This window comes from Acomys minous (assembly GCF_964271855.1).
Source record: "Acomys minous genome assembly, chromosome: 1".
NCBI lineage: Eukaryota > Metazoa > Chordata > Mammalia > Rodentia > Muridae > Acomys > Acomys minous.
The window spans coordinates 153,718,684-153,746,406 of NC_140483.1; the positions used below are offsets into that span (position 1 = coordinate 153,718,684).

The 27,723-nt window shown below is 41.2% G+C and overlaps 1 protein-coding gene and 1 long non-coding RNA gene across 3 annotated transcripts in view; one reads left to right on the forward strand and one right to left on the reverse strand.

Moving 5' to 3' along the window:
• Positions 1-21,050, reverse strand: part of SHOC1 (shortage in chiasmata 1) — an 86,717-nt gene extending 65,667 nt beyond the window's left edge. For both annotated transcript variants that reach the window (XM_084779869.1, XM_084779868.1), the window contains exons 1-4: positions 20,992-21,050; positions 16,245-16,324; positions 13,215-13,326; positions 9,924-10,005 (exon numbers count right to left, since the gene is read on the reverse strand). In XM_084779869.1, the coding sequence (XP_084635995.1) occupies positions 9,924-10,005; positions 13,215-13,326; positions 16,245-16,289 (239 nt within the window). In that variant the 5' untranslated portion in view covers positions 16,290-16,324; positions 20,992-21,050. The remainder of the gene's footprint in view (positions 1-9,923; positions 10,006-13,214; positions 13,327-16,244; positions 16,325-20,991) is intronic.
• Positions 21,051-21,175: 125 nt separating this feature from the next.
• LOC311594063 lies at positions 21,176-22,238 on the forward strand. Its single transcript, XR_014777940.1, has 3 exons — positions 21,176-21,397; positions 21,764-21,849; positions 22,059-22,238. It is a non-coding gene; the product is annotated as an uncharacterized lncRNA (long non-coding RNA).
• The last annotated feature ends 5,485 nt before the right edge of the window (positions 22,239-27,723 follow it).

A 27,723-nucleotide genomic window follows, 5' to 3' on the forward strand; every position in this document is an offset into this window, starting at 1 on the left:
CCCAGAAACCACTCCAAAACTGCAGACCTTTACCTCTCAGTTCCTACAAATCCAATCCCTCAGTTGTATTCCAGTTTGTTGTATACATAACAAAAAGAGAATATTAAAAGCTACAAGGGAAAAAGACGAACTAACATATAAAGGCAGATCTATTATAATAACACGTGACTTCTCAATGGAGACTCTAAAATCCAGAAGGGCCTGGACAGATGTTCTACAGACTCCAAGAGACCACAGATGCATCCCAGACTCCTATATTCAGCAAAAATTTCAATCACAATAGATGGAGAAAATAAGACATTTCATGAGAAAACAAAATTTAATCTACAAATCCAGCCCTGCAGAAGGAGCTAGAAAGAAAACACCAACCTAAAGAGGTTAACCACACCTAAGAAAATATAAGGAATAAGTAATCCTACACCAGCAAATCAGAAGTGAGGAAACACACACACACACACACACACACACACACACACACACACACACACACACACACACAAAGATCAAAGTAAAAGGAATCAACAAATACTGCTTATAGATATATCTCAACACCAATGGTCTCAATTTCACAATAAAAAGACAGACTAACAGTACGGATGCAAAAACAGGATCTCGCCTTCTGCTTCACCAAGAAACCCACCCTCACATCAAGGATAGACATCACCTAAAGACAAAGGGATAGAAAAAGATATTCTAAGCAAATGGACCTAAGAAGAAAGCTGGTGTGGCCATCTTAGACTCTGACAAAACAAGCTTCCAGCCAAAACTAATAGAGGAGATGGGAAGGACACTACATACTCATTATTGTAATTCTCTTTTTTCTTTTCTTTTCTTTTCGAGACAGAGTTTCTCTTTGTAACAGTCCTGGCTGCCCTGGAGCTCACTTTAGAGGCCAGAGAGGCCTCTAACTCACAGAGATCCATCTACCTCTGCCTTTCAAGTTCTGAGATCAAAGGTATGAGACACCATGCCTGGCAGCATTGCAATTCTTAACATATATGCCACAAATACAAGGGCCCCCAAGTTCATAAAGACAAAACACTACCATAGAGTAAATCACATAGTGCCCCCTTACACACGGATAGTGGGAAGACCTCAATACCCCACTCTTATCAGTAAGTAGACAGGTCATCCAGACAAAAAAGCTAATGGATGTTATAAACCAAATAAACCTAACAGATATTTATATAACATTCCACTCAAACATAAAAGAATATACTTCTCCCCAACACCTAATGACACTTTCTCCAAAACTGAACATGTATACTGAACATCAAGCCGGATATCAAGAGCAAAAGAATGCTTACAAACTCATGGAAACAAACAAATCACTATTGAGGAAAAATGGGTCAAGATAGAAGTTGAGAAGTTAGAGGCTTCCTAGAATTGAATGAAAATGAATACACAACATACTGAAATTGGTAGGACACAGTGAAGGCAGTTTTAAGAGGAAAGAACTGGTGCATATGTAAAGAGATCGCGTACTGGCACTAACAGCAGGCCTGGAAGATGTAGGACAAAAAGAAAGTGAGAAATAATCAAACATAGAAACAAACAAAAAACAATACAAAGAATCAACAAAACAAAGAATTGCTTCTTTCATTAACATTGTCAGATCCTTATCCAAATTAACTAAAAGGAGGAGAGAGAATATCCAAATTAACAAAATTAGAAACGAAAAAGGGGGCATAACAACAGACACTGAAGAAATCCAGAGAATCATAAGCACATACCTGCAATTTAAACCAAAACTACTTCGATATTTCATCTTACACCAATCAGGATGGCTAACGCCAATAAAACAATTGACAGCTCATGTTGGCAAGGATGTGGAGTAAGGGAAACACTCATCCATTGCTGGTGGGAGTGCAAACTTGTACAGCCACTATGGAAATCAGTGCTGTCATTCTTCAGGAAGATGGCAATTGACTACCTCAATATCCAGCTATACCACTCTTAGGCATATACCCAAAGGACATTTCATCCTACCACAGAAACACTTGCTCAACCATATTCACTGTTGCTCTATTCATAATGGCCAGAAATTAGAAATCACCTAGATGTCCCTCTAAAAGAATAGATAAATAAAATGTGCTACATTTACACAATGGAGTATTACTCAGTTGTCTAAAAAATAAATTCACAGGTAAATGGATGGAATTAGGAAAAGAAAATGATCCTAAGTGAGGTAACCCAGACCCAGAAAGACAAATATGGTGTATTATTCATTTACATGTGAATATTAGCTAAGTCAATGATACTACGCTACAATCTGTAGGGCCACAGGCTTCGGATAGCAGGGGCAGCTAGATCTCCTTAGGGAAGAGAAACAGACAATGATGTACGGGTGGGGTGGGGGCTGGAAAGGGAAGATCAAGTGGGAAAGGGAAGGGAAAGAGGGAGAAGGGAGGAATACAAGGAGAGAAAGCTAAAATTAAGGGCCATTTGAGAGGAAGTATGGAAAGTTAATACAGTAGAAGCTTCCTAAAATACATACATATATTAAGGAGATATAAACAATATTGCCAAAAATGGGGGATACAGAGCCCCAACTGGCCATCTCTTGTCACCAATGAAGCTTCCAGTCCCTGGAGTGAGTTACATATAATTGAGCTGTTGGCCAAAGGGGTCCCATGGGAATACCCAAACAAGCCAGGTTGTTTCCAAAACCATAGGTTGTTCTCCACAAACTGACAGCAAGGCCCCATTTCTGAAGACAGCACCTACACAGCCCACTGAACATGGAGAAGCTGGGCTGGTGCCTAAACACAGCCCTAAAGTCTTTGGTAGAGGAAGGTATTCTGCACACTACCAAAGGAGAAATGTGAACAGCAACCATCCTCAAACTCTGATCTACAGTGGTGTACTGTCTGCAACATACACTAGTGCAATGGTGGCAAAGCTTAATGAAGTAACCAACCAATACCTGATTTAACTTAGGTCTCGCTCTACAAGATGGAACTTATACCTGATACTGCTTTGGTTATCTAGAACCTGAGCCTAGATAGCCTAGGGACCTAGGATAAAGCCAAATACCACTGTTCTAAAAACAAAAACAAAGACATAGCAATAGGGTGACTCCTAATGACGTTCTGCTATACTCACAGAGCAGCCATCATCAGAATGGCTTTCTTCAGCAGCAAATGGGAACAAATACAGAGACCCACAGCCAGACTTTATACAGAGTGAGAGACTTACTAAACAGGATGTCTCCATCAAATCCCTCCCTCAGGGCTCAGGGAACCCTGTAGAATAGAAAGCCAGAGGGGATGGAGGACACCAAGAAAACAAGGCCCTCTTGTCAAAAGCCAGCTTTGAAACAAGGGGTAAACTGAGGTGGCGTGTAGAGTGGGCAACAGAGGCTGATAGCTGGTGATTAGAAGAAGAAAGGAGGAGGGGAAATTGCTTCTGGTAACCAAGGGCCAGTACTGCTTCTAGCTGGTGAGTCACTCTGAACTCTTTTAACTCTTAACTCTTTAGGGTCCAGAACCCATGGGGCCAGCACTATTTATATATGGTGAGGAACTCTGAACTCTTTTAACTCTTTAGAAGCCAGTGGCTGATGGCACCTGGCTTAGGCTGCCATTTGTAGTGGCTAGTGCACAAGCGCATCACGCATGTGCACACACACACACAGACACACACACACACCCCTTGGTAGATGAAGTAAGGCAGGCTTCAACAACTTTACATACATACACATATAAACACACATATACTGGGTGAATGGAGCAAATCTCTAAAGAGAGAGCTCCAGCAACTTCACACATATGCATACATGCATACATAACATACATACACACACACACACATACACACATTCACACATTGGATGGATGGAGTAAACCCCACAGGCTCCAACAACCCACACTTTATTTTTTTTTTCTCTTAGCCTTTTTAAACTCCCTAAAACAAAGTTTTCTATGTAAGAAGAAAAATTACCTCATAGTAATCATCACACAAAACAGATAAAGAGGGAATTATCTCATCCTTGGACCTAACCTAGAGGGAAATGCCTTCCTTGATCCTAACTCTGTCCCGCGCCTATTTTCCTTCCTCGTGCAGCGCACACGCTGGGGGGCACAGGAAGCTTGCTGACCCTTCTTAGCCTGCGCAGCCTCTGCTATTCTACTTTTGATCCTAACTTTAAACTTTCTATCAACTATGCTAACTTTTAACTTCTTAAAAGTACTTGAATCAAATCAGGAATTGGATAAAACCATTATCAGGAATTATAAAATCAACAATTCATCTAAACAGTATCATTTCATGAAAGCACATCTTTATGTTGATCTGCAGGAAATTTGCCCAACAGAGTGGGCTTACACCCAGGAAGCAATCAATCCAGACTCCAGGCAGTGAGTGTCTCCCCACGCCCCATCACACCATGCCAGACAGATGAGGAATACAGACAGGACAAGCATGGGAAGGCACACCAGCAGCTGGAGACAAAGCCTTTGGGGACACGCCTCGCCAAGGAACGCCCATTGAGCCATGCAAAACAGTGAGCCATCTCCAGGAAGCTCACTTGCTCCCTGTAGTTCTTCCTGAATGGTGCCTGCCACCGCTCAGTCAGCATGACCAATGCACATATGAACGCAGAGGCTGAGACAGCACGCCCAGGGCCTGCGCAGCTCTGTAACAGATGGGTTTCTGGAGCTCAAAGAGGTGGGGACACATGCCCCCATCCTTAATCAGAAGCTATTTGGATTAAGCTGATTGATAACCACTTGCAAATGAAAATTTTGTTTTCTCCAGGGAGTCTTACTGGGAAAACAAACTACTCTTAAGGGCAGGCTGCATGCCCAGCAGGAAATGCCAATGCACAGGCATCCTTGGAGGCTCCTGTCTCACAATGTCATGTCAAGGCTTTTCCTTTTATTAAAAAAATGGTAACATACTAGTTTTAATTTTATCTACATATATTTTTTCATCTTTCTCTTTACCCTACAGGTCCTTTGCACATATACTATGGATTCCTGCTCAGTGTTTTCATGGATTCCTGAGGTGTGAACAAATGGGTCTGTTTCTTGTGCCTGCTCTTGGGCTTGTATCCTGTTTGTTTTGTCCAATTCAAATGTGTTAATTTTTGTCTTATTACATTTCATTTTATTATTAATCCTTAGAAGCCTGCTTGTTTTCTAATGAGAGACAGAAAACAAGCAGATCTGGATAGGAGGGGAGGGCGGGAAGATCTGGGAGGAGCAGAGGGAAGAGAATTCACTATCAGGCTGTATTATGTGAGAAAAAAGTCCATTTTCAATAAAAGGAGAAGATCATAGAAAAAACTTTCTAAAACTTTTCCCTTACTCATTTTTGTTTGTTTTTTGTTTTTTGGTGTGTGTGTGTGTGTGTGTGTGTGTGTGTGTGTGTGTGTGTGTGTGTGTGTGTGTGTAACCATGGCTGTCCTGGATTTAGACCATGCTGGCCTTGAACTCACAGAGATCCACCTGCCTCTGCCTCCCGAGTGCTGGGATTACAGGCGTGCACCACTATGTCTGGTTTTCCCTTACTCTCGAAGAAAATATAGGACAAGAAGAAATAGCTTGAAGTAAGGGGAAAATAGGAGTGAGGAATGGGAGGATACACGGGATGGGATAACAATTGAGATGTAATATGAATAAATTAATAAAATAGATTTTAAAAAAAGAAGAAATAGCTTAAAATTCCCGTATCTATATTACTTATTGAGAGTATAGGCCTCTGAATTTACTTCTTTAGCTAGCTCTTTTTAAAAAGGCACTGACACAATCAATACTTGGTAAAACGCCCAGCCAACTCCCTTTCCCTTGCCACTGATGAAATGAAGGTCAGTGTTCCTGGCTCTCCTTGCTTCCCCTTTTCCAGTGTTACTTGTTCTCCTTCTGCTGGAGCCTCCTCCTTTGCCTGACCTGTGAATGGCGGTGGTTTTGAGATGTCCCATCTATACTGTGTTTGCTTTCCTTTGCTATCGTTTGTTTTTGAGTCATTTTGCCCACTACCATTCATTAATTTCTTTAAGACGTTGGTTGAATATCTACAATGTGCTAATTCTATTCTAGGAAACAAAGTCTTGTACTCACAAAGCTTGTCTGTTAAAGGGAAGATGAACATTTCAATGGAAAAAGTGAAATGTATTTAATAACAAGATATAAAGACATCAAGTAACAGCCATAATGCTGGTATGTTTGGAGAATGCAGCAGCTAGTGAAAGGCTCACGGAAGAGCGGGTTCGGTAGCTACCTGAGTAATGATGGGAACTGAGCCATAAAGGCTTAAAGGAGGAAACAAACTTGGTAGATCCATGTGAAAGAGTAAGGTCAGAGTAACTGGAATAGAAGAAAGTTAGACAGGCAAAGCTTGAATCATTACAGCCTTTGCTAAGTACTTAGGATTGTATTGTTTGCTGGGTTACAGTTAAGAGGTATTTGTGTCTTTTTAAATGTGTTTTTATTGAAACAAATTCTAACACTTCCTCCCTCTGGCCTCGCCCATGTTCCCAACTTTCAAGTTGATAGCCTCTTCTTCTTTGAATATATACACAGCCTGCTGAGTCCATTTCTGTTGCTTGTGTGTCTAGGTGTCAAGACTAACTAATCTGCATTGAACAGCCAGTAAGGGGTTCAAGAGTCATAGGGCAAACTCTTGGAAGAAAATAAAGGGGTAAATTCTTATGACATTGGAGTATGTAAATTTTTCTCACATATAACATCAAATGCACGTGTGACAACAGAAGCTACACAAGTTGAACTAAATCCAAGTTTTAAAATGTGCTTCCAATGATACCATCAGGAAAGTGAGAAGACAGGCCACTGGACAAGAGCATGTACAAACCACACACTGATCAAGGATGTGTATCTGGAATACACACAAAATACTGAAAAGCAGGCTTTTGCCCTCTGATTTCTAGCTGGGATTAGCCACCAGGAAGCCTTGGCAGGAGACCAAAGGTGGGAGACAAGTTTGAATATTACTCCTCCTGAATCTGTCTCTGCTGGACCAGTTTAGAAGCAGTAGGACACACCTACTAAAGGTTATGTTTCTCAAAGCAAGGAAGCAGCGACTACAGGGCTGGCCCCGACCCTACAGTTATTTTCATGCTGTCTTCTTAACTCACAAGCACAGCTATGATAGAAAGGACAGCTGTGAATAGATTTTAGTGGAAATGCTTTAACTTTCTCTCCATTTAATTTGATGGTGGCTGTGGGTTTGCTATATATTCTTCTAAGGTCTGTAGATAATTGTGTTGATATTTTGATAGGAATTGCATTGAATTTGTATTTAAAAACTTCAAGTCTATGAAGAAAGAAATTGAAGAAGATATCAGAAGATGGAAAGATCTCCCATACTCATGGATTGGTAGGACTAACACAGTAAAAATGGCCATCTTACTAAAAACAATCTATAGATTCAATGCAATTTCCATCAAAATATCAAAACAAGTCTTTACATATCTTGAAAGAACAATTCTCCATGTCATATAGGAAAAACCCAGAATATCTAAAACAATCTTGTACAATAAAAGAACTTCTGGAGGCATCTCCATCCCTGATTTCAAGCTGCGCTACAGAGCAATAGTAATAAAAAACTGCATGGTATTGGCATAGAAACAGACAAGTTGATCAATGTAATTGAATTGAAGACCCCAAAATAAATACACATACCTACTAACACTTGATTTTTGACAAAGAAGCCAAAACAATACGATGGAAAAAAGATAGCATCTTCAACAAATGGTGCTAGTCTAACTGGATATCTGCATGTAGAAGAATGCAAATAGATCCAAATTTATCACCTTGTACGAAACTGAAGTCCAAGTGGATTAAAGACCTTAACATAAAACGGTATACATTAAATCTAATAGAAGAGAAAGTGGGGAAGAGCCTTGAACTTGCTGGCACTGGAGACAACTCCCTGAACAGAACACTAACAGCTCAGACCCTAAGAATAATAATTAATAAATGGGACCTCATGAAACTGAAAAGCTTCTATAAGGCAAAGGACACTGTCAATAGGACAAAACAGCAGCCTACATAATGGAAAAAGATCTTCACCAACTCTACATTCGACAGAGGGCTAATATCCAAAATATATAAAGAACTCAAGACATTAGATACCAACAAACGAAATAATCCAATTTAAAAATAGGGTACAAAACTAAACAGGGAATTCTCAACAGAGGAATATCTAATGGCTGAGAAACACTTAAAGAAATGCTCAACATCCTTAGGCATCAGGGAAATGCAAATCAAAACAACCCTGAGATTATAGAGGGATAAGGACACCAACCCACCCACAAATCCTTAGACCCAAAATTTGAAATTCCATCTTACCCCGGTCAGGATGGCTATGACCACAGCACATGCTAGTGAGGATGTGGAGAAAAGGGAGCACTCCTCCACTGCTGGTGGGAGTGCAAACTTATGCAACCACTTTGGAAATCAATCTGGCGCTTTCTCAGACTACTGGGAATCACTCTACCTCAAGACCCAGATAGTTATACCACTCCTGGGCATACACCCAAAAGATGCTCCACCATATCACAAGGACACTTGCTCAACTATGTTCATAGCAGCTGTATTCATAATAGCCATAAACTGGAAACAATCTGGATGTCTCTCAACCAAAGAATGGATAAAGAAAATGTGGTACATTTACACAATGGAATACTACTCGACATTAGTAGTATTAAAAATAAGGATATCATGAACTTTGCAGGCAAATGGATGAAACTAGAAAATATCATCCTGAGTGATGTAATCCAGACCCAGAAAGACACACATAGTATGTACTTATACGTGGGAATTAGCCATAAAGTACAGGATAACCACGCCACAATCCACAGACCTAAAGAAGCTAAGTAACAAGCAGGGTCCAAAGGAGGGTGCTTGAGTCTCACTCGGAAGGGAAATTAAATTGCCATTGGAGGTGGAGGGATGGGGGGAGCTGGATGGGGAGGGCTGGGGAGTGAAGCCGGGTGGAGATTAGGAGCAGGTAGATCAGGAGAGAGTGCCAGAGGTGGGAGAGAACGAAAATCTGAGGTGGGGGCCATTTCTGGGACGTGCCAGAGACCTGGGGGCGGGGAGGACCTGGGAAGTCTACGGGGGACACCCTAGCTGAGACTCCTAGCAGTGGGGGATGTGGAGCCTGAAGTGGCCGCCTTCTGTAGCTAGACAGGACTTCCAGTAGAGGAATAAGGACACCAACCTACCCATAAATCCTTTGACCCAAAATTTTTCCTGCCTACAAGATGTGCAAGAACAAAGATGGAGAAAAGATAACAGAAATCTCTCCTGTGTTTGATGCACATTCTGCATGAAATGAAGCAACTAATTATTTGGCTTAGTACTGAAAACTGTAGCATCTGCCTTAACGACGCACACCAGGACAACCGTCTCCTTTCATCACGGCCCCATGCTCCACCTTCTGCTGTGTTTGCACAGTGACTGTGATGGGTCGCTGCTAAGTTTCCGCTGCACTTTGTTTCTTGAAGGCATAACTATAACTCTTTTTTTTAAATTCTGTATACATACATAAATATTCAAATATTTGAAAGATGTCTGAACTAATAATAAATAATATTGACAGAATACACTAGGGAATAGTCTTCAGCCTGCATTTTTACTAAAGGAAATTTAATATTAATATAAAGAGCTCTGCTCATAAGATTGACATTTTGGCTAAAAGTATAATACCACTGGATAATTTCTTAGTACCTTTTGTAATATAAATGAAGAGAATAACAATTCAACTATGGTAAATGAGGGGAGGATAAAAAGAGGCTATAAATAACTTCCAATTAGCCTATTCTTTGTGCTTGAAATCAGAACTTTTTTCAGACTAAAGAAGAAAATGTGTGAGAAGGTAGAGAGATTTTCAGGTGTCTGAAGAACTTACTGTTTGTCTTTTATGGATAAAGGGAATTTGAGATTAAGGATACATACTTTTCAGGAAAATCCTCCACACAGAAACTTGTTGTCCACTGATCCAAGACTGAATGATCTGTCATTTCTGGAACCGGAATAGCTTAGTTCAAAAAGGAAGAGCCAACATTAGCTTCTAAAATGCCCTTTCACACTTAACATAAGAAAGCCTAACATCCACCTTTTTCATTCTAGGGTTATCTTTACTTGCTCACACATTACTTCTCCAAAGTGGTATCTGATTCTCATCATTACAATCTACTTTCCCCAAACTCAGTCACAGTCAAGAAAATATCATGTGAATTATACCAATAACATGCTCCTTTGCACAGCTTCTCTTTGCCTGGACACCACTATACTCCGAGATAATCCTGTTAATCAGTTCTGTCCTGCCTTGTAAGGCCATCATTAAGCCTAGTTCATTCTCATGTGCTCTCCTCGAAGGTCCATAATATGGCTAGTAGAACTCTGGTACTTAATCATATACAACCTTCAATTAAAATTGTATGCATCTATATGTTAGCTCTCAGATTAGTCCCTGAGTCCTTAGGAACAGGGACCACATCGTACTCTTGTGCCAGAATATACAAGTGCGTATGCTACCGTGAGTAATATCCTAGTCAAAGTGTCTCTCGATGTTGCTCCTGCCTAGGTTTGTTACTTGGAAGGTGTTAGTTACATCCTTATCCACAGCTCATAGAAGATATGAGAGTGGTTCAGGGAACACGTCAGGGGATCACTCAGCCTAGATCGTAATCCTTGAGCTACTACTTATTAACTTCATGGTCTTGAGTAACTCTTATAACCTTTACATAGCTGTTTCCTTAAATATGTTTAAGAACAATAGCTACTTCACAGTGTTGTGGGAAAGATTTAACATGATGAGATACACAAGCTAATTAGAACAATGCCTGACATACTACAAGTACCCAGTAAAACATGGCTGTTATTTTTTCCTGTTTTTGTTTTTGTTTTTGAAGAGGAAGAAAAGATTAACATTCCCCTCCTTTACTTTCAGAACAACAGCCTGATAAAAGCTACTCTCAGGGCCAGAGAGCTGGCTCCATAGTTAAAAGCACTGTCTGTTCCTCTAGGGGACCCTGGTTCAATTCCCAGCACCCACATGGCAGTTCACAACTGCCTGATATTCCAGTTCCAGGGGCACCACTGTACTAGGCATGCACGTGGTGCACATATCTGTGCATGCACGCAAAAATACTCGTAAGATAAAATAATACATCTTTAAAAAGAGTTACTCTGCAACTCCAACACGACTATGCCTACAGTCCATCAGCCTCTGCATTTGCAACCTTCAGGTTGCTCTGTCAGTCCTAGGACCCATGCCTTACAAAGACTTGACTCCCTGTCCCCTGCCCTTGCACTAACTTAGGAAAACTCTATCCTCAGCATCCTATGTGTATGGAGAACCTCATTTCAAAGTAAGTCATATTTCAAATGGCTATCAAGAATAATAACACATCTTCTACTAAAAGTGCTTTTCTTGCTATTTATGACAACTATTTCACACATTCTTCCCTCAACTCGTCAATGCATATTCCCCTATGTCTGTCTATTTGCCTTTACATACAAGATTAATATAAAATAGAACTACCGTCTTCCAGCACCAATTCTACAACCTACTGCTGAGTCCTTACGATCCCTATGGCTCTGGCTATGCAAGGAAAGACTTCTGGCTCCTATTGAAACCAATCTTTCTAACTATGCTCTTGATCCTAGTCCTCTTTACTCTTAGATTATTTTTTTCCTTTCATGTTAACAAAGACTCTAAGCTGTCTTTTTATCATATGCTGAAAAAAATCACATTAGCAAAATAGCTCTTCACTAGGCATGGCAACATACACCATTAATGCAAGCACTCACGAGGCAGAGGGAAATGGATCAGACGAGCTCAAGGCCAGCCTGGTCTACATGGCAAATTCCAGGATAGCCAGAGCAACATAAGAGACCCTGTCTCCAAAAAACCAACAAGAAAGAGAGAGAGAAAAGAAAAATAACTTTTAGCCCATTTCCTTTGAGCAACTGCTTCACTTGTAAATTTTACTTCAGACAGGCAGTACTTTTGGTACTGGAAGTCCTATTGCTCCTTGCAGGGTACTCAAACTTTTCTTTAAAAATAAAAATAAAGGTTTTACATTATACAAACATTTCTTAAATATTGCCCAAATCCACCATCTTCTCCATTCCCCATTCTCTTCTGGTTGTACTCCAAGGCTACTATGTGTGTAGAGGTCAGAGTTAGTTCTCAGCTCCCACCCATGGGTTCCAAGGCTGTCAGGATTGGCAGCAAGCATCCTTACCCACTCAGGCTGTCAGGATTGGCAGCAAGCATCCTTACCCACTCAGCTGTCTTACTAGTCCCCACGTCTCTACTTTGACTCTAAACCCCCACCTTCCCATTTTTAAGACAACAAGAATTGTCTTTTCTGAAATATGATTTGGGTTCTCACATTCTTTTTCTTAAGACTGTCCAATTGTTTCTCTCGTTCTCTCTCTCAAACATAATTTATTTTTATTTTATATGCATTGGTGTTTTTGCCTGCATGTATGTCTGTGTGAGGGTGTCCACTCTTGGAGTTACAGACAGTTGTAAGGTGCCATGTGAGTACTGGGAATTGAACCCGGATCCTTTGGAAGAGCAGTCAGTACTCTTAACCTCTGAGCCATCTCTCCAGCCCCAATGGTTTCTCATATTTGCAGTTTTATTAACCAGTTTGAGCTGCTATACTTCAAATTCTATCGATTAGGTAACTCAATTTAAGAACATTTATTTTTCATAGCATTATAAGTTAGAAAGTCCAATAACAAAATTTCAGCAGATTTAGTGTCTGATGGCGGTTCTTAGGACAGGAAGGAAATGGGTTTCTTTGGGGTGTCTTGCACAAGAGCACCACTCTCCAGCCTCATGACCCCTCTGAACACAAGCACAAGCACAGTGGGAGTCAAATTTGAACATACGGTTTCAGGGGCCCATAGGCATTCAGGCTATTGTTTTTATAGAAATAAACAGACAAGAAAAGTCCATTGTATGTTCTTTAAAGCCTTAGATAACACAAAATTGGCTCACATCTCAGATCTCCTTTTCCTTCCCCAGTCATACAGCCTTCTTTTCTTTTCTTTCTTTCTTTCTTTCTTTTTTTTTTTTTTTTCCTGGACTCACTTTGTAGACCAGGCTGGCCTCGAACTCAACAGTGATCGTGATCTGCCTGCTCCTGCCTCCCGAGTGCTCAGCCTAATTTTCTTAATTTACAACACTGAACTCAGAAATAACTTTTAGAAATAAAAACAACATACCTCTTGTCCAAGGACTCCTATATTTATCATCAATAAAACTTTTATCTTGACTTAAACATGAAGGTATTTGAAGCAATAAAGCATGTCTGGAAAGCCGTTCTTTAACTGTGTTCTGTATGAAAAAGTAAAATAATTTTAACATATACTATTTACCAATATTCAGAATATTACTGTCATAAGCTGATATAATTTTTATTTAAAAGTGATACATTTGTCATAAAAATATTAAATTAAAGAACCACATAACAGAATAATATTAGCAAGTTGTCTTGAAAATGTTTTTTTCTATGATAGGCTAAAATATATGTGTGCTTAACCAAAAAGAAAAAAAAAAGTAGTGCATCACTCAGCAATGAGGTTTTCTTCCATTAACAGTATAATGCTACTGTCTTAACTTTCGTTTTCTATGCTAAAACCTGAAAATCGACTTCTAATTTCAAAAGTAAAGCCAAGGAAAAGGAAGAAAACTCTTCTGTTAAATAGACATTAAAGGTGACCACAGTGGTGCAGCTTAAATCTCAGCCCTTGGGAGGCTGAGACAGGAGGATTGCTAGGTTGAAACCCGCGTGGGCTACATACTGAATGGTAGGCCAGCTAGGACTGCATAGCAAGATCCCATCTTAAGCCACCAACACAGGGGGGAGTAAACCTGGGAAGCGTTCAAGTTCTGCTTTGGCTCTGCCCCTGACTTCCCAACTGTAACTCCCAGTACTTTGTGGCAATGGACTTGTCTCTCCTCCCAACTCCCAGCTTAACACTCAGCGGTTACAATAGCTCTGTGGACTCTGCAAACCGGGTGCTGCTGTGCGACAGCTATCTTTCTCGGCTTAAGCAGTACCTCCTCTATGAAGTCTTCTCCAGTGACTGACCTCCCTTGGAATTTATAATTCCACATACCAACAAAAAAATGATTTTTTTGTTTATGTTTTATATTGCTGGAGTTGTTACGTTTAACAAGATGTTATCATTATCCAAAAATGATTGTTATAAAAGATCATTTAATCTTGCCTCTATAAAATGAGGACCTCTGGGCAGTGGTGGTACACACCTATAACCATAGCACTCAGGAGGCAGAGGCAGAGGCAGGTGGCTCTCAGTGAGTTCGAGCCCAGCCTGGTCTATAGACTGAGTTCCAGGACAGTCAGAGTAACACAGAGAAACCTTCTTGAAACACACACACACAGAGAGAAAGAGGGGGGGGGAAGGAGAGAGAACATGTAAACAGAAAAAAAACCTTGCCTAGTACTACATCTAAAAAAGAAAGTTATAAGAAATAATTTATATTTAATAAACTGTCTATAATTGTCTTTGGGATAATTTTCTTATGAACTATATTTGATGATATAGATGGCACTAATTTTCTTCTTTGATCATAAAGGAGATAAACTTGTGAAAAATTTTGAATTAGCAAGACATCTCTGACTCCTTGGCTATTCAGATCATTTCCTTTCTCTTGCCTATTAAGCAATCTTTGCAAGATCTTCCTGTTAAGTCTCTGCTGTTACTTGAGCGGCTTATACTGCATTTCATTGACTGACTCTATAAAGTCTCGCATCTTCTGCAAGATTTGCCATTTCTCAGCATCACATCTGAATTACAGCATAGGAGTACAGCACATCAGCAAGAAACTAAGGCACCATGCACGAGTAAGGAGAAATCTTTGAGGATGTCTGAATATATGCATTTTTACAACTAACCAACACATTAATAAATGCTACACTGACTTCTGATTTCTGCCCAAGCATATGTTATAACTACATGTTTGGGTCTCTCAGTTATGAGAGAATAAATAAAACCTGAAGATGGCTATATACACTTCTTTTTGTTGTTGTTGTTGTTTTGTTTTTGTTTCTGTTTGTTTTTTCAAGACAGGGTTTCTCTGTGTAGCCCCAGCTGTCCTAGAATGCAGAGATCTCCCTGTCTCTGCCTCTCATGTGCTGGGATTAAAGGTGTGTATCACCATTGCTTGGCTGACCATATATATATTTCTTAATCCTATAAAATACAACAGAGTTTAATTTACTGGAACCTTTTTGCCCTGGTGGATGGGGCAGGTTAATGTAACAATAAAAATGAAATTTTAATTTGTCAATTAGCATCCTAAGAACAATGAACTACTACTGCATGGCCTCTTATTAACAATATCCCTGGACTTGAAACTCACCCCTGACATTTTTACAAGCTACTTAGTGTCTCTGGACATTACTTTGCTAACTGTGAAGCTGTAAAACCTGTAGGCTAATAGTGTTTGACACCTGAGTACTTACATTGATCAAATGGCATAATCCACTAAAACAACAAAGTATCTGGTTCATTGGGACATGCTATTATTGTCCCAACAACAATGACTAGGATTACTTTTGTACCCACTCTTTCTATGTGTGCATTCTTTTCTCTTTCGGAGATGGGGTATTACTATACAGCCCTAGGTGGCCTGAAACTTATCCTGCAGTTTTAGCTTTCCAAGTGCTGGGATTACAGGCATGCACCACCACTCCTCAAGTCTTTTCAAGGAAGACTATTTCAGAATGTTACTAGTCGCCCTCCTCACTTGCCAGAAGTCCTTCTCCAGATAGTTACATACTTGTTTGCTGTTTAATTGTTTTAGTTTAATTCAGAAGTCCCTTATAAAAGTGGACTTAAAATATATATTAAAAGTTGAAACTAGGGCTGAGGGGACAGCTTAGGAGGTTGAAGGCACTTACCACCACGGTTGATGACTTGGGTTTGATCCCAGGCCCCCCCCACCCACAGTGGAAAGACAGAATAACTCTCGCAAGCTGTCCTCTGAACCCCTACATGCATGCCATGGCAAGAGTGTGTACAAACACACACACACATGCATGCACACACATGCATGCACATACAAACAACTATTTTTCTAGTTGCTATAAAAAGCCTAAAGTAATTTTAATGAGTCTGAAAAAAACTACAGATTAACCTATGGATTACTGAAAATAATCATACACTGGGTACACATATGTTTTCAAGAAGTCTTAGTAAATAGACAGCAAGCCAGTAGCACCATACCTCATGCAAATAGTCTATGGCACAATATCTGAATGCTGAAAACATAGCTCTTCCCTTCAAATCCACATAAAGTTCAATATCTGGAAACATAAAAGTTAAATGTTGGTAAAATAGCAAAGCCAAGAGTTTTCTGAGAAAAGTCTATCTTAACCACAAACTGTTTGTCCACTTATTTTTCAAAAGGCCCTAAATGATAAAAGTTTAGTATAAAGCAACTTTTATTTTTGTAACTGAAAATCGATTATGGAAAGCAATGTGCACGGCCATAATTTTTCTATATTTTTTCTTGTCATTTAATCCATACAAATTGGTGAGTTAAAATATGTTTATTATGATAGTATGTTGAAAAGAGGCTGGATTGACAGACACAAACACAGTATTTTATCCAGGGTAATTGTGTTTCTCAACTGATTTTGAAATTAAATTACCAAGGCCAAAACTCTATAAATAAAGAAATAGAGGGCTGGAGAGATAGCTCAGTGGTTAAGAGCACTGGCTGCTCTTGCCAAGGACCCAGGTTTAAGTACCAGCACACATGTCACAGCTGTCTGTAACTCCAGTTCCAAGGGATCTGAAGCCCTCTTCTGCCCTCCAGAGTCACTGCACCCTATGTGGGCACAGGCATGAAGGCAAACACCTGTATGCATAAAATGAATAATATAATGGTTTTGCATTAAAAGTTATTAAAACCTATTTTTAAAAAAGAGTTAGGTTTGATAAATTATATCCATTCTTTTGCTTAGAAAATCAAGGGCCTAAGAATTCTCTAAAAGCTAACTCATTTGGAATAAAGCAATTATGGTATGATAAAACAACCTGACCAACAGATTATCAGAAAATCAAATCTACTTAATAAGACAATAAGTAATTAGAACAATGAATTAGGCCAGTAGAGTTCTCATATAACAAATTACTTAGAAGTTACTCAGTTTACCAAATAGTTCTTAGTATTTTTTGCCACTTAAAATGTCTGGAAAGAGTGGGATGTGATGCATCCTTGTAATCCAAGTACTAAGAATGAGGAGGCAGGTGGACTAGAGTTCAAGGCCAGCGCAGGCCTGGAGGGTAGTGAGGCCCGCTCTGCAATCTCTGTGGGATGCTGAGACAGCTCAGTATAAAGGGCTTTATTAACATGCTCAAGGCTGTGTGTGGGCTCCATCCCTATCCCTGCCCAAACAACCAATGTCTCGAGGAATTCAGATGTCAGCCAGATGTTTTTACATAATAGTTTATTAATAATGCTTTATTAAATTAAATACATATCTTAATAAAAATGGTCTTGGCCTAGTGTGATCTCTCTCTCTCTCTCTCTCTCTCCCCCTTTCTTTTGTGACTTACCTTAGTCTTATATAATGTAAGTACTGAAGTCTGAAGAGATGAAGATATAGCCTGGGTGGTGGTGGTGGTGGCGGCGGTGGTGGCGCACGCCTTTAATCTCAGCACTCAGGAGGCAGAGGCAGGCAGATCGCTGTGAGTTCAAGGCCAGCCTGGTCTACAAAGCCAGTCTAGGACAGCCAAGGCTACACAGAGAAACCCTGTCTCAAAAAAAAAAAAAAAAAAACAGAAAGAAAAAAAAAAAAGGAAACCTTGTCCCAAAAAAACCAAAACAAAAAACATGACTGGAAGACATTAATCTTTTCCTGTTTTCAATTATCACCAAGTAAATATTATTCTTTTTTGTAAAACTTTTGCTGCTTATTTATTTATTTGTGTGTGTGTGTGTATGTGTGTGTGTGTGTGTGTGTGTGCACGTGTACTGTGGAGGTGAAGGGACAACTTGTGGGATTCTGTTCTCCCCTTCTACTGTGAGGGTCTTAGGGATCAAACTCAGATCCCCAGGCCTACTGGCCTTTATCCATCTCACTGACCTAAAGTGATTATCCTTAACTACTCAAGTTGCTGAAAATTTAAATACAAATAAATTTCTTTTAAAAACCCATAACAATGGGAGAATAGGGAAGCAGAAGGATCCAGAGGGTACTAGAAACCTACAAGAAGAACATTATGATAGGCGGATCTGGGCCCAGGGGTCCTGCTCAAACTATGGCACCAGCCAAGGACAATATGTTCAGTAAACTTCAAACCCCTACCCAGATCTAGCCAATGGACAGGACATTCTCCAAGTTGAGTGGAGAGTGGGGTCTGACTTTCACACAAACTCTGGTGCCCCATATTTGACCACGTCCCCTGGATGGGGAGACCTGGTGGCACTCAGAGGAAGGATAGCAGGCTACCAAGAAGAGACTTGATACCCTATGAGCATATACAGGGGGAGGAGGTCCCCCTCAGTCACAGTCATAGAAGAGGGGAGAAAGGGGAAAATGGGAGGGAGGAATGGGAGGATACAAGGGAGGGGATAACAATTGAGATGTAATATGAATAAATTAATAAAATATATTTTTAAAAAAAGAAGAGAAAAACCCATAACAATTATTTTGATTAATAACAGAAATTTTTAGATATTACAGAAAGTTGTTCAATTAAACTGAACAAATTCATAATCCAAATTAATTTTGATTTGACAGAGTCTTAAGCACCAATAAGTACGGTGCCAGTTGTGTACTACACCCACTATTAATCCCACCGTAGCGCTTTTCTGATGATCACATCTCTGGGAATACTTACAGTCATTGCATCTGTAGCCTTTCTGTACATTGCATCACAGCCTTTGAATTAAAACATTGGATTCTAGAATTTTCATGTCTTTTTTAAAAAGTTATTTATGAGGGGATATAAAATGGATATCAGAAGTAGACGGAGGGACCGAACTATGTGGAAGAGGAGGAGAGATAATGGAAATTGGGGGTCAGCAGCATTTCTGGGACGGGGTGGGGCTCCACTTCTCAGGAGAAGGGGTGGGGGAAATGGGTTTAGGGGGCATGAGAGTGGAACTGGGAGGAGAGGATGGAGAGGGCTGCAAAGTGATTTAATAAATAAATTAATGGAGAAAAATTATTTATGTGTATGAGTGTTTTGTCTGCATGTGTATCTGTGTACCATGGGTCTCTCAGGCTCACCAATGTTGAGAACTGCCATTTAAGTGCTGGGAATCAAACCCTGGTCCTCTGAAAGAGCAGTCAGTGCTTTTAACTACTGAGCTATCTCTCTAGTCCCAAATCAAAATTTCATGCCTTTTGTTTTTTGAGACAGAGTTTCTGTGTAGCCTTGGTTGTCCTGGACCACCAGGTTGGCCTGAAACTCACAGCAATCCACCTGCCTCTGCCTCTCGAGTGCTGGGATTACAGGGTGTACCACCATGCCTGGCTAGATTTTCATGTCTTAAAGTTACATTTTTGGACTGGAGAGATAGCTCAGTGGTTAAAAGTACTGACTGCTCTTCCAGAAGACCAGGGTTCAATTCCCAACACCACATGGCAGCATACCATGCTGTCTGTTAACCCCACGATCTGACACCCTCACACAGATATACTTGTGGGCAAAACACCAATGCACATAAAATAAAAACAAGTAAATTAACTTTAAAGTTACATTTTCTCAGAAAACTATGACTGTGTATCATTGTAGAAGTAGTTTACTGACTAACATCAAGCACAACCCTCGTAGTCTATCCAAAAACTCAAGTTTATGGTTAGCATTTATTTTCAATTTTCCATCCTTAGCTGTAAAACCTAGTATTTCTATCAGCTTTAGGTTGATTCATCATTCTCATCAATTACTTTGAAGAAAGTTGTTTAGGTTTTTTGGTTGGTTTTATTTTGTTTTGTTTTGGGGGGTGTTTTGTTTTGTTTTGTTTTTGGTGTTTTGTTTTGCTTGTATTAGCATTCATGTTGTGAAGTACTTTATATTACATTGCCTATCAGGATTTCATTTGCTAAGTCTATTGCACTGAATAACAGTTATCTGAACCCACCTTAGTTTGCTAGGTGAGTGGGAAGAAAAGATAGATTGGCTTTCTACTTAAAGGCCAAGCAAATCCTTACAGAAACATAATCACTGGCAAGATTGGTTTATTTGTTGATCTCTGAGGCAAAGCTCCCACTATAGTAGGCCTGGAACTCAGAATCAGCCTTTTAAGGCTTGGATTAAAGGTGTTCGCCATCACCACCTGGATTTGCCCTCTAGCCCAGCCGGGCTGTCCTCAAACTCACAGCGATCTGTCTGCCTCTGCCTCTCTGAGGTCTGGGGATTAGTATTTTTAAAAGGTTAACTTTTAAATTGTACCCATTTCCCAGGTTTATTTTAAAATATACTTCTGAAGATTTTGCTTTCTCTCTGCTTCCTCCTACTGGGATAATGGGTCAAAATGGAAATAATACGCAATAATTAGGTCAGGCCCTTGGACGCAAAGCTGGGGAAGTTCGTTTTTATCAATATCAACACCCAAGATTAGTTGTCAATCTTTTGAGTAAGTCCCATCTTCTCCCGTTACACGAAGGCATTCTGGAATTCTCTCCTCCTTCCACATTCCCTCACAGAAACCATAACCATTAAAGCTTCTTTTAATCTTACGGGGTGGGGGTGTGAGGGAAGGGTAATGTACAATTGTAGCGCAGGCCCGTTTCGTTTACTTTCCCATAACCTATGCGGCTACTTGGATGGCAATCCCACGGGCCCCTGTCAGGCCCTTCGTGTTCCCTGTCCCTCCGTAATTAGGGTGGACGGGGGAGCGGGGGGAGCTGGGTTCGAAATCTCGTCCCTGCCAGGCCACATAAACCACTTCTGAGAATTTGGCTTTCCAGAGAATTCTGAGCTGCCCATACTTTAGCCTCCTCAGCTCTTTTCTTACCCTCAGCTAGAGCAGACCCTCCTGCTCTCACGCGCCGGTGGCTTCTCACGTGAGGAGAAAGTTCCGGCTTTGGATTCTGTAGGAGACAATTTCCCCGCCCACTGGCCACGTGAACTCAACGTCTCATTGGCCAGGCCAGACCCCGCCCTCTGGGTTGGTTCATCAGTTGCCCGGATGTGACGATCTAGGGCGGTCTGCCTGTGTGTTCCAGAGTTCAATGCCTTGGTCCCACCTTGGTAGGCTGGGTGAGGGATGACGCTGAGTGAGGTGTGACTCCGGGTGAGGTGTGACCGAGGCGTTGTCAGCCGGAAGTCTGGAAGAGCTGAGTCCGGGCTTATTCGTAGCTGCGCTACTATGTTATTAGCAAAAGTCCCCAGAGCCACGCATGACTGGTAGCTTTTCACAGGTAACTTTGAGAGGATTTAGCAATCAAGTGGCTTCAGAGGAAGACAGAGGGCAAAAGGAAGCAAACATAGGTGTGCGGCCAGGTGGTTGTGCAGTACTGGAGGAAAAACATTGGAGGTGGGGCAGAAAAGGAAACTTGAGGTGGGGCTTTGAATGGGAGTGTGTGGATTTTATATCATGATTGATGGCCACGCCCTCACACATTCTAATTTAGAATAAGTAGCCCTCCCCTGATAAGGAACAGCTCATTCCTTGTGTTTCTGCCTGTGTTTTCTTTTTCCACCTACAGCTTGGCACTGAGCTTCTTCCCAGGAGATTACAGGAAGTAATGTATATTTATTTTACTAATTCATATTTTTCTTCGTAGTTAATATTGAAATGCTCATTGTAAGACAGCACTGGGATGAGCCATTCTGCTTCCTTAAGCCACTTACTTCATCCTGTTCTGTACAGGTTTGTGCAACAGGTTTCAATAATACCAATTATCCTTAGCAACAATTTGGTAGGTGTTCACCTGCCAGTGAGGTGCCTTATTTTGCATTCTTCCACACATTTTATTAATGTCAGGAAAGTGATACAGACCCACTAGAACCAGTAAAATCATCCCAAAGATATGTGCAGATGTGTGCAGATGTAACCTTCATTTCTGTCCTGACTCCCAGGTAAGGTGACCACTACTGATGACCCAGGTTCAACATCCGAAACATCCGAAGGAGAGACCTGACTCCCACAAGTTGTCCTCTGACCTCTACACACTGGCTGGACAATGTATGCCACTCCCTATATATACAAAACTACTTTTAAAAAAAATCTAGCTTCTATTTTTGATACTTTGCATGTCATTACAAACCTGTACAGGTAGACATATACAAAGTTGGTTGGCCAGATATAAAAATAGGTAACTCACTTTCATCACTAAACAATAACTCAAAAACAACCTTCCAGATCATCATCCATCTAATCCATCTTTAAAACAAAAACAGTAGCTGTAGTAAGGATTTTGCTGTCTTTAAAAACCCAGTCATGTTATGTAAATATGTTTTTTTTTTGTTTTAATCCCAGGTGTGGGATATGGGGCTGCTTCAGATTGTCCACAGCAGCTATGATTAGTCTTGTGCTCTAGGAGGGGTGTGATTTTTGGGGGAGGTTGGTTTTGGTTTTGGTTTTCGAGACAGGGTTTCTCTATGTAGCCTTGGCTGTCCTGGACTAACTTTGTAGACCAGGCTGGCCTTGAAGTCACAGACGCCCACCTGCCTCTCCCTCCCAAATGCTGGGATTAAAGGAGTGTGCCACCACTGCCCTGCTGAGACAGGTGTGATTTTGCCATCTAAAAATAGTTTACATTTGGAACTCTGAGGACTCTTATGAATGCCAGATCCCTGGGAGGGGCCAGAGGTGCCCTGAAAAGGCAGCTGCTGCTACTCTGCTGCTGTGGTTTGTCAAGGGGCTGTGCACAAAGAGACAAGTAGAAGAAAATGGACGTTCTTTCCGCAAAGATCAAATTTGCCTCAAGGAACTTGACATCCCTGGTCAGCAGGAAGTAGTCTAAAGATGTCCGGGTCCGCCAGACAATCAACTGAGACCCTCGGACCCCTAGGGAGAGAGTGGGGAACAGGAGACGCAAAGAACGGACAGCAAGTCAAGGAATCTGATCAAGCTGACAAAATTTTATTTTCCCAGGCTGCTTATATACTTTAAAAGCAGGATGTAGGGAGGGGGTGAGGAGGTGAGAAGCGATTGATCTTGGCTGCAGCTGTGCAGGATATCAATTATATCAATTAGGGTCAAGGGGAGGCGGGTAGGGGAACTGAGCTCATAGGTAGCCACAATTTGAGAAACCACGTCAGAAACCTGGTCGACTGAGAGAGCCAGGCCAGGCGGGTGTCTAGGCGACCGTGACCATAGGTCCATATCTGGTTCATGAGAAGCCGAGAACAATAAGGTTCCAGGGTGATTGTGGAGAAGTCTTTGTGAAGAAGGAGGAAGTGAAGGAAGAAGGCCTGAGAGGACCTAAGTTTGTGGAGCCAAAGCAGTTTGAGCTGAGCAGAAGTACAAAGCCGCCCCTGGCACAGATGTCTTGGGCAGCATCTCTTCCTGATAGGTAAACTCTGCCTCAACCCTCTGCTGGCCACCACGGCCTCTCCCTCTCACCTCCACGAGTTCTAGCATTCTGCACTCTGACCTGTGGTGTAGCGCTCCTTACTTCTCTTCCTGGCAGCTAGGCAAATGCACCTCCCTAGCCTTCCACCTGTGGTGTGGCTCCTGCTCAGTACCTGTGGTCCTGTTATCACGTCATACCAACACACAACCTAGAGGTAGAGCCTGGCGTGTGTCCGTATGGCTGCCAGGGTATCTCATAGTAAGTATATGCCAAATTTTAATCAGCTATACCACTACTAATGATTGTTTCCAGAATTTCACCTGAACACATAGTATCACAATAAGATTCTTGGATATTTGCTTAAATAATTTCTATGGATTTTTTTTTTTTTTTTTTTGCTGCCTCAAGTCATGAGAACATTTCAACTGTGATAGATATTTCTTGTTTATCTTCCAAAAGTGTACAGCAATTTATCTTAACGATGCCAAGAGGGATCATTTTTCTGTATACACAGCAGTACTGAACATACTGAACATCAAAAAATCTTCCCACTGGGTGTGGTGGCACACCCGCCTTTAATCCCAGCACTCAGGGAAGCAGAGGCAAGTGATCTCTGTGAGTTCGAGGCCAGCCTGGTCTGCAAAGGGAGTCCAGGACAGCCAAGGCTACCCAGAGGGTTCAGGAATTGTTGCACACTGACCACTCAAATGCCACACTCAGATTAATGAAAGTTTATTGAACACTGAACTAAAACTGAATAAAAAATGACCAGTCAGGGCCATAATCTGGGCTCAGGAGCCAGACTATGATGCTGGTCTGTTTCTAAGGCAGGCTTTTTATACGAAAAACCGCAACCAGGTAACAACCAGGTAACCAGGTGGGAAGCAAGGAGGGAGGCAGCATTACATCATTTTGATTAGCTAAACACAAGCAGAATTGATCAAGCACAGTGTCCAAGTGGCTAGGCTAGGCCAAGCTGATGGCTAGGATATAGGCTTGGGACCTTTTCAGTTCCCCATTGTCCTGGGAGCAGGACATAGCAGGGTATTATGGTTTTGGTTACGTAGGACATAAATCATTAATTCAAGCAGAATGTTCAAGAAGAATTGAATTGTAAGTTAAAAGGCTTTTCAAGCTCCTCGGCAAGTAGAACCTGAACTTAATTTAACCTTATGGAGGCAAAATGGCTTCTGATATGGTAAAGGCGACAGCAGGTGTTAACAGAGGAGCCACAGTTATGCTAGGAACTAAAGTAGGTCTCAATGAAAGGGCTATAGAGTTTAAGCAGGTTACAGCAAAAACCAAAGCAAACAAAAAAAGAAAAAGAAAATCTTGCCAATATCAGGTACTTTATATTTATTTGATAATTAAATTAAATACTTTTTAGGTGTTTATAGGCATTTGGTTTTTTTTTTTTTAACATGATTGCTCTGTGTGTGTGTGTGTGTGTGTGTGTGTGTGTGTGTGTGTGTGTGTGTGAGATGTATGAGATTAATCTTGAGCCTGTAGTGAGTCAGAATACCACAGCAGGGAACATGTAGTTAGAGGAAAGTTTCATGAGTCTTTTTGTTTGTTTTTTGGTTTGGTTTGGTTTGGTTTTCAAGACAGTGTTTCTCGGTGTAGCTTTGGCCGTTTTGGATTCGCTTTGTAGCGGGCTGGCTTTGAACTCACAGTGATCTGCCCGCCTCTGCCTTCCTGAGTCCTGGCACACTGACTACAGGCGCGTGCCACCACGCCCAGCTTTATAGAACAGAGTTCTGCATTTCAGTGCTGGAAGGAGGGCTGGACCGGAGTCCCGGCATCCCTTCTGAGGTTAGACCGAGATAGGGCTAGTGGCACCCCGCCTCCCGCCATGGCCTCTGGTGACCTCTCTCTCTCCTGTCTCACTACTCTGGTAGATCTACTGTGGTCTTCAGTCTCATGGTCTTGGAGAGGCAGGATTAGGAGGTGGCGTGACAGAGCAGAGACCGCAGTACAGGCTAGAGGATCCGTGCTGCTGCTTTGTGTCTGCAGCTTAAACTGTGAAATGTGATATTCACACACAGAAGTGCATATGATGGTGTATGCATTTAAATATACGGTAAGAAACAGCCACGAGGCCTCTACTTCAGTTAAGGAAGAGAACCCTGTAGGACGTTCAGAAGCCGGCATTTCCTTGAAACTACAGCTCTTCCCTAGAGCATGTCTCTCTCAACCCAGAAATCACTATAATCCCGACTTATACTAATCATTGTCCTGCTCTTCTTCAGAATGCTCTGCCCAAGTCTAAATGACAGTTTGCCTATTTTTAAATCTTTATGTTTTTGTTACCTTAGTCCTTAATTCTTCTATGCAATGGGTATTATTAAATGTGCTTGTGTTGATTTACTTTCACTCTGAACAGTGATATATATCTACACCTATCTATCTATATCTATCTACCTATATCTATACACACACACACACACACACACACACACACACCATTTTACTTATCCAGCCCGCTGATAGCATAGTTGGGATCCAAAATGTCCTTCAAGAGCCCATGTGTTAAAATAAAGGGGCTGATGGGAGAAACTGAGATGCCTGGACCCATAGCCTTGGTAGGGATGTTGGAACCCTAGTCCAGTCCCTTTCTCTTCCAGCAGTGAAATGAAGAGCTTTAAGCACACGCGCCCTGCTGTGGATGCTGCGTCGGTACAGGCCTAAGAACCACTGCGCCAACTGGCCCTGGACGGAAACACTCAGGACAAAAGCCAGAATTGACCAACCAAGCCACCCATCTCCTCTCCCTCTCCCGTAGACCCCACCCCTTTCTCTTTTTCCCTCTTTCTTTCTGCCACTAGCCTCCCCATTAGGGTGAAGTTTTCCTCTGTAGCCCAGGCTGGCCTCAACCCATGACTCTCCTGCCTCATCCTCCTTCATTGATTGTAATCCAGGGCTATTACAGATTGTGCTGCCACCGAAATCCCTGTGCATGTGCTGTGCTGTGATGGAACGTTTCTCTAGGACATATTTTCTGAATTTGTTCTTAAGTGTCAGTGTGTTCTCAAAAGTGACAGCTCTTGTTACTCTATCTCTGCACTAACTTTTAATAACTTCATACTTACAAATTTTGAGAAGTTCGTAGATGTCCAGATGTCTTTTTGAGGACGATTCTTATCAGCTACCACATGGTACTCATATCACTGATCGGACCCTAGATACGTGATCACGTGTGGTTTAACAAGACCTAGACTATACAGTGTTTATACAGTGTTTATGCCAGACAGTGGCATGCATAGTTACAATTTGGATATTCTGTTAACATTAGAAAGAGAGACCAGGTGTTGCTCTCTGCTATGCTAATGATAAGCTTTTAAATGCTGAGTTGTATGCTGCTTAATGTTTATTAGAAAGATACTTTGCCTCACATACTGATGATGCTAAGAAAGAAGATCACAAATCCTTGACTGAAGTTGCTCTTTTTTAACCCCCACACATCCCTTCTGGTAAGTCTAAGCATTGCTGCAGGATGCTATTTTTAGTATCACTGATGGAGGGTCTCACCTCCATGCCCCAGCTCTCTGAGCCCTGTCACCTATAGCATAGGTGTATTTACCCTCATCATAGAAGTATTTACTATGGAACTCTGAACCACTGGCTGGTCTCTGAACATTTCCTCTTCTCCTCTGGTGGACAGTGCTTTTTTTTTTTTTTTCTGTACAGTAACAATCGTTTTGCTCATGTCTGCCTTGCCGATCAGACCACTCTCTTCCTCAGATCACGGTCCATGGGCCACACCTCAGCCATCTTTGTGCCTTACCCGAGGCAATCTACTGAGATGAGCATTTCATTTATTTCTTCTAAAACTTCTTTTGAAATAGCAAGTAATCCATTTTTGCATTTCTATTAAGTGTAGGTTTTCAGTGTTCTTACCTGGATATTAATGTGTACAAAATGCCCCACAAGTGTGCACACAGGCATGCTAAGTGAGCATGGCATAAGTATGGCAGTCTTCCTTGGACAAAATTGCCCATCAGCTCAAACCAGATCATGCAGAAAATCTGGATATATGGAATTAAGAGAGTATTGCATAAATACGTTACATAAGTCATTTATTGTCTTGTGAGAACTAATTTATAGGTGTGGCCTCTTGTACTATCTTTTGATCATCCCGAAGGAGCTGTTTTGCATTAGTATACCAAGAAGAAATATTTTAGCACAACATACTCAGCATTCTTAAAGTAGATAATCACTGCTGAAAA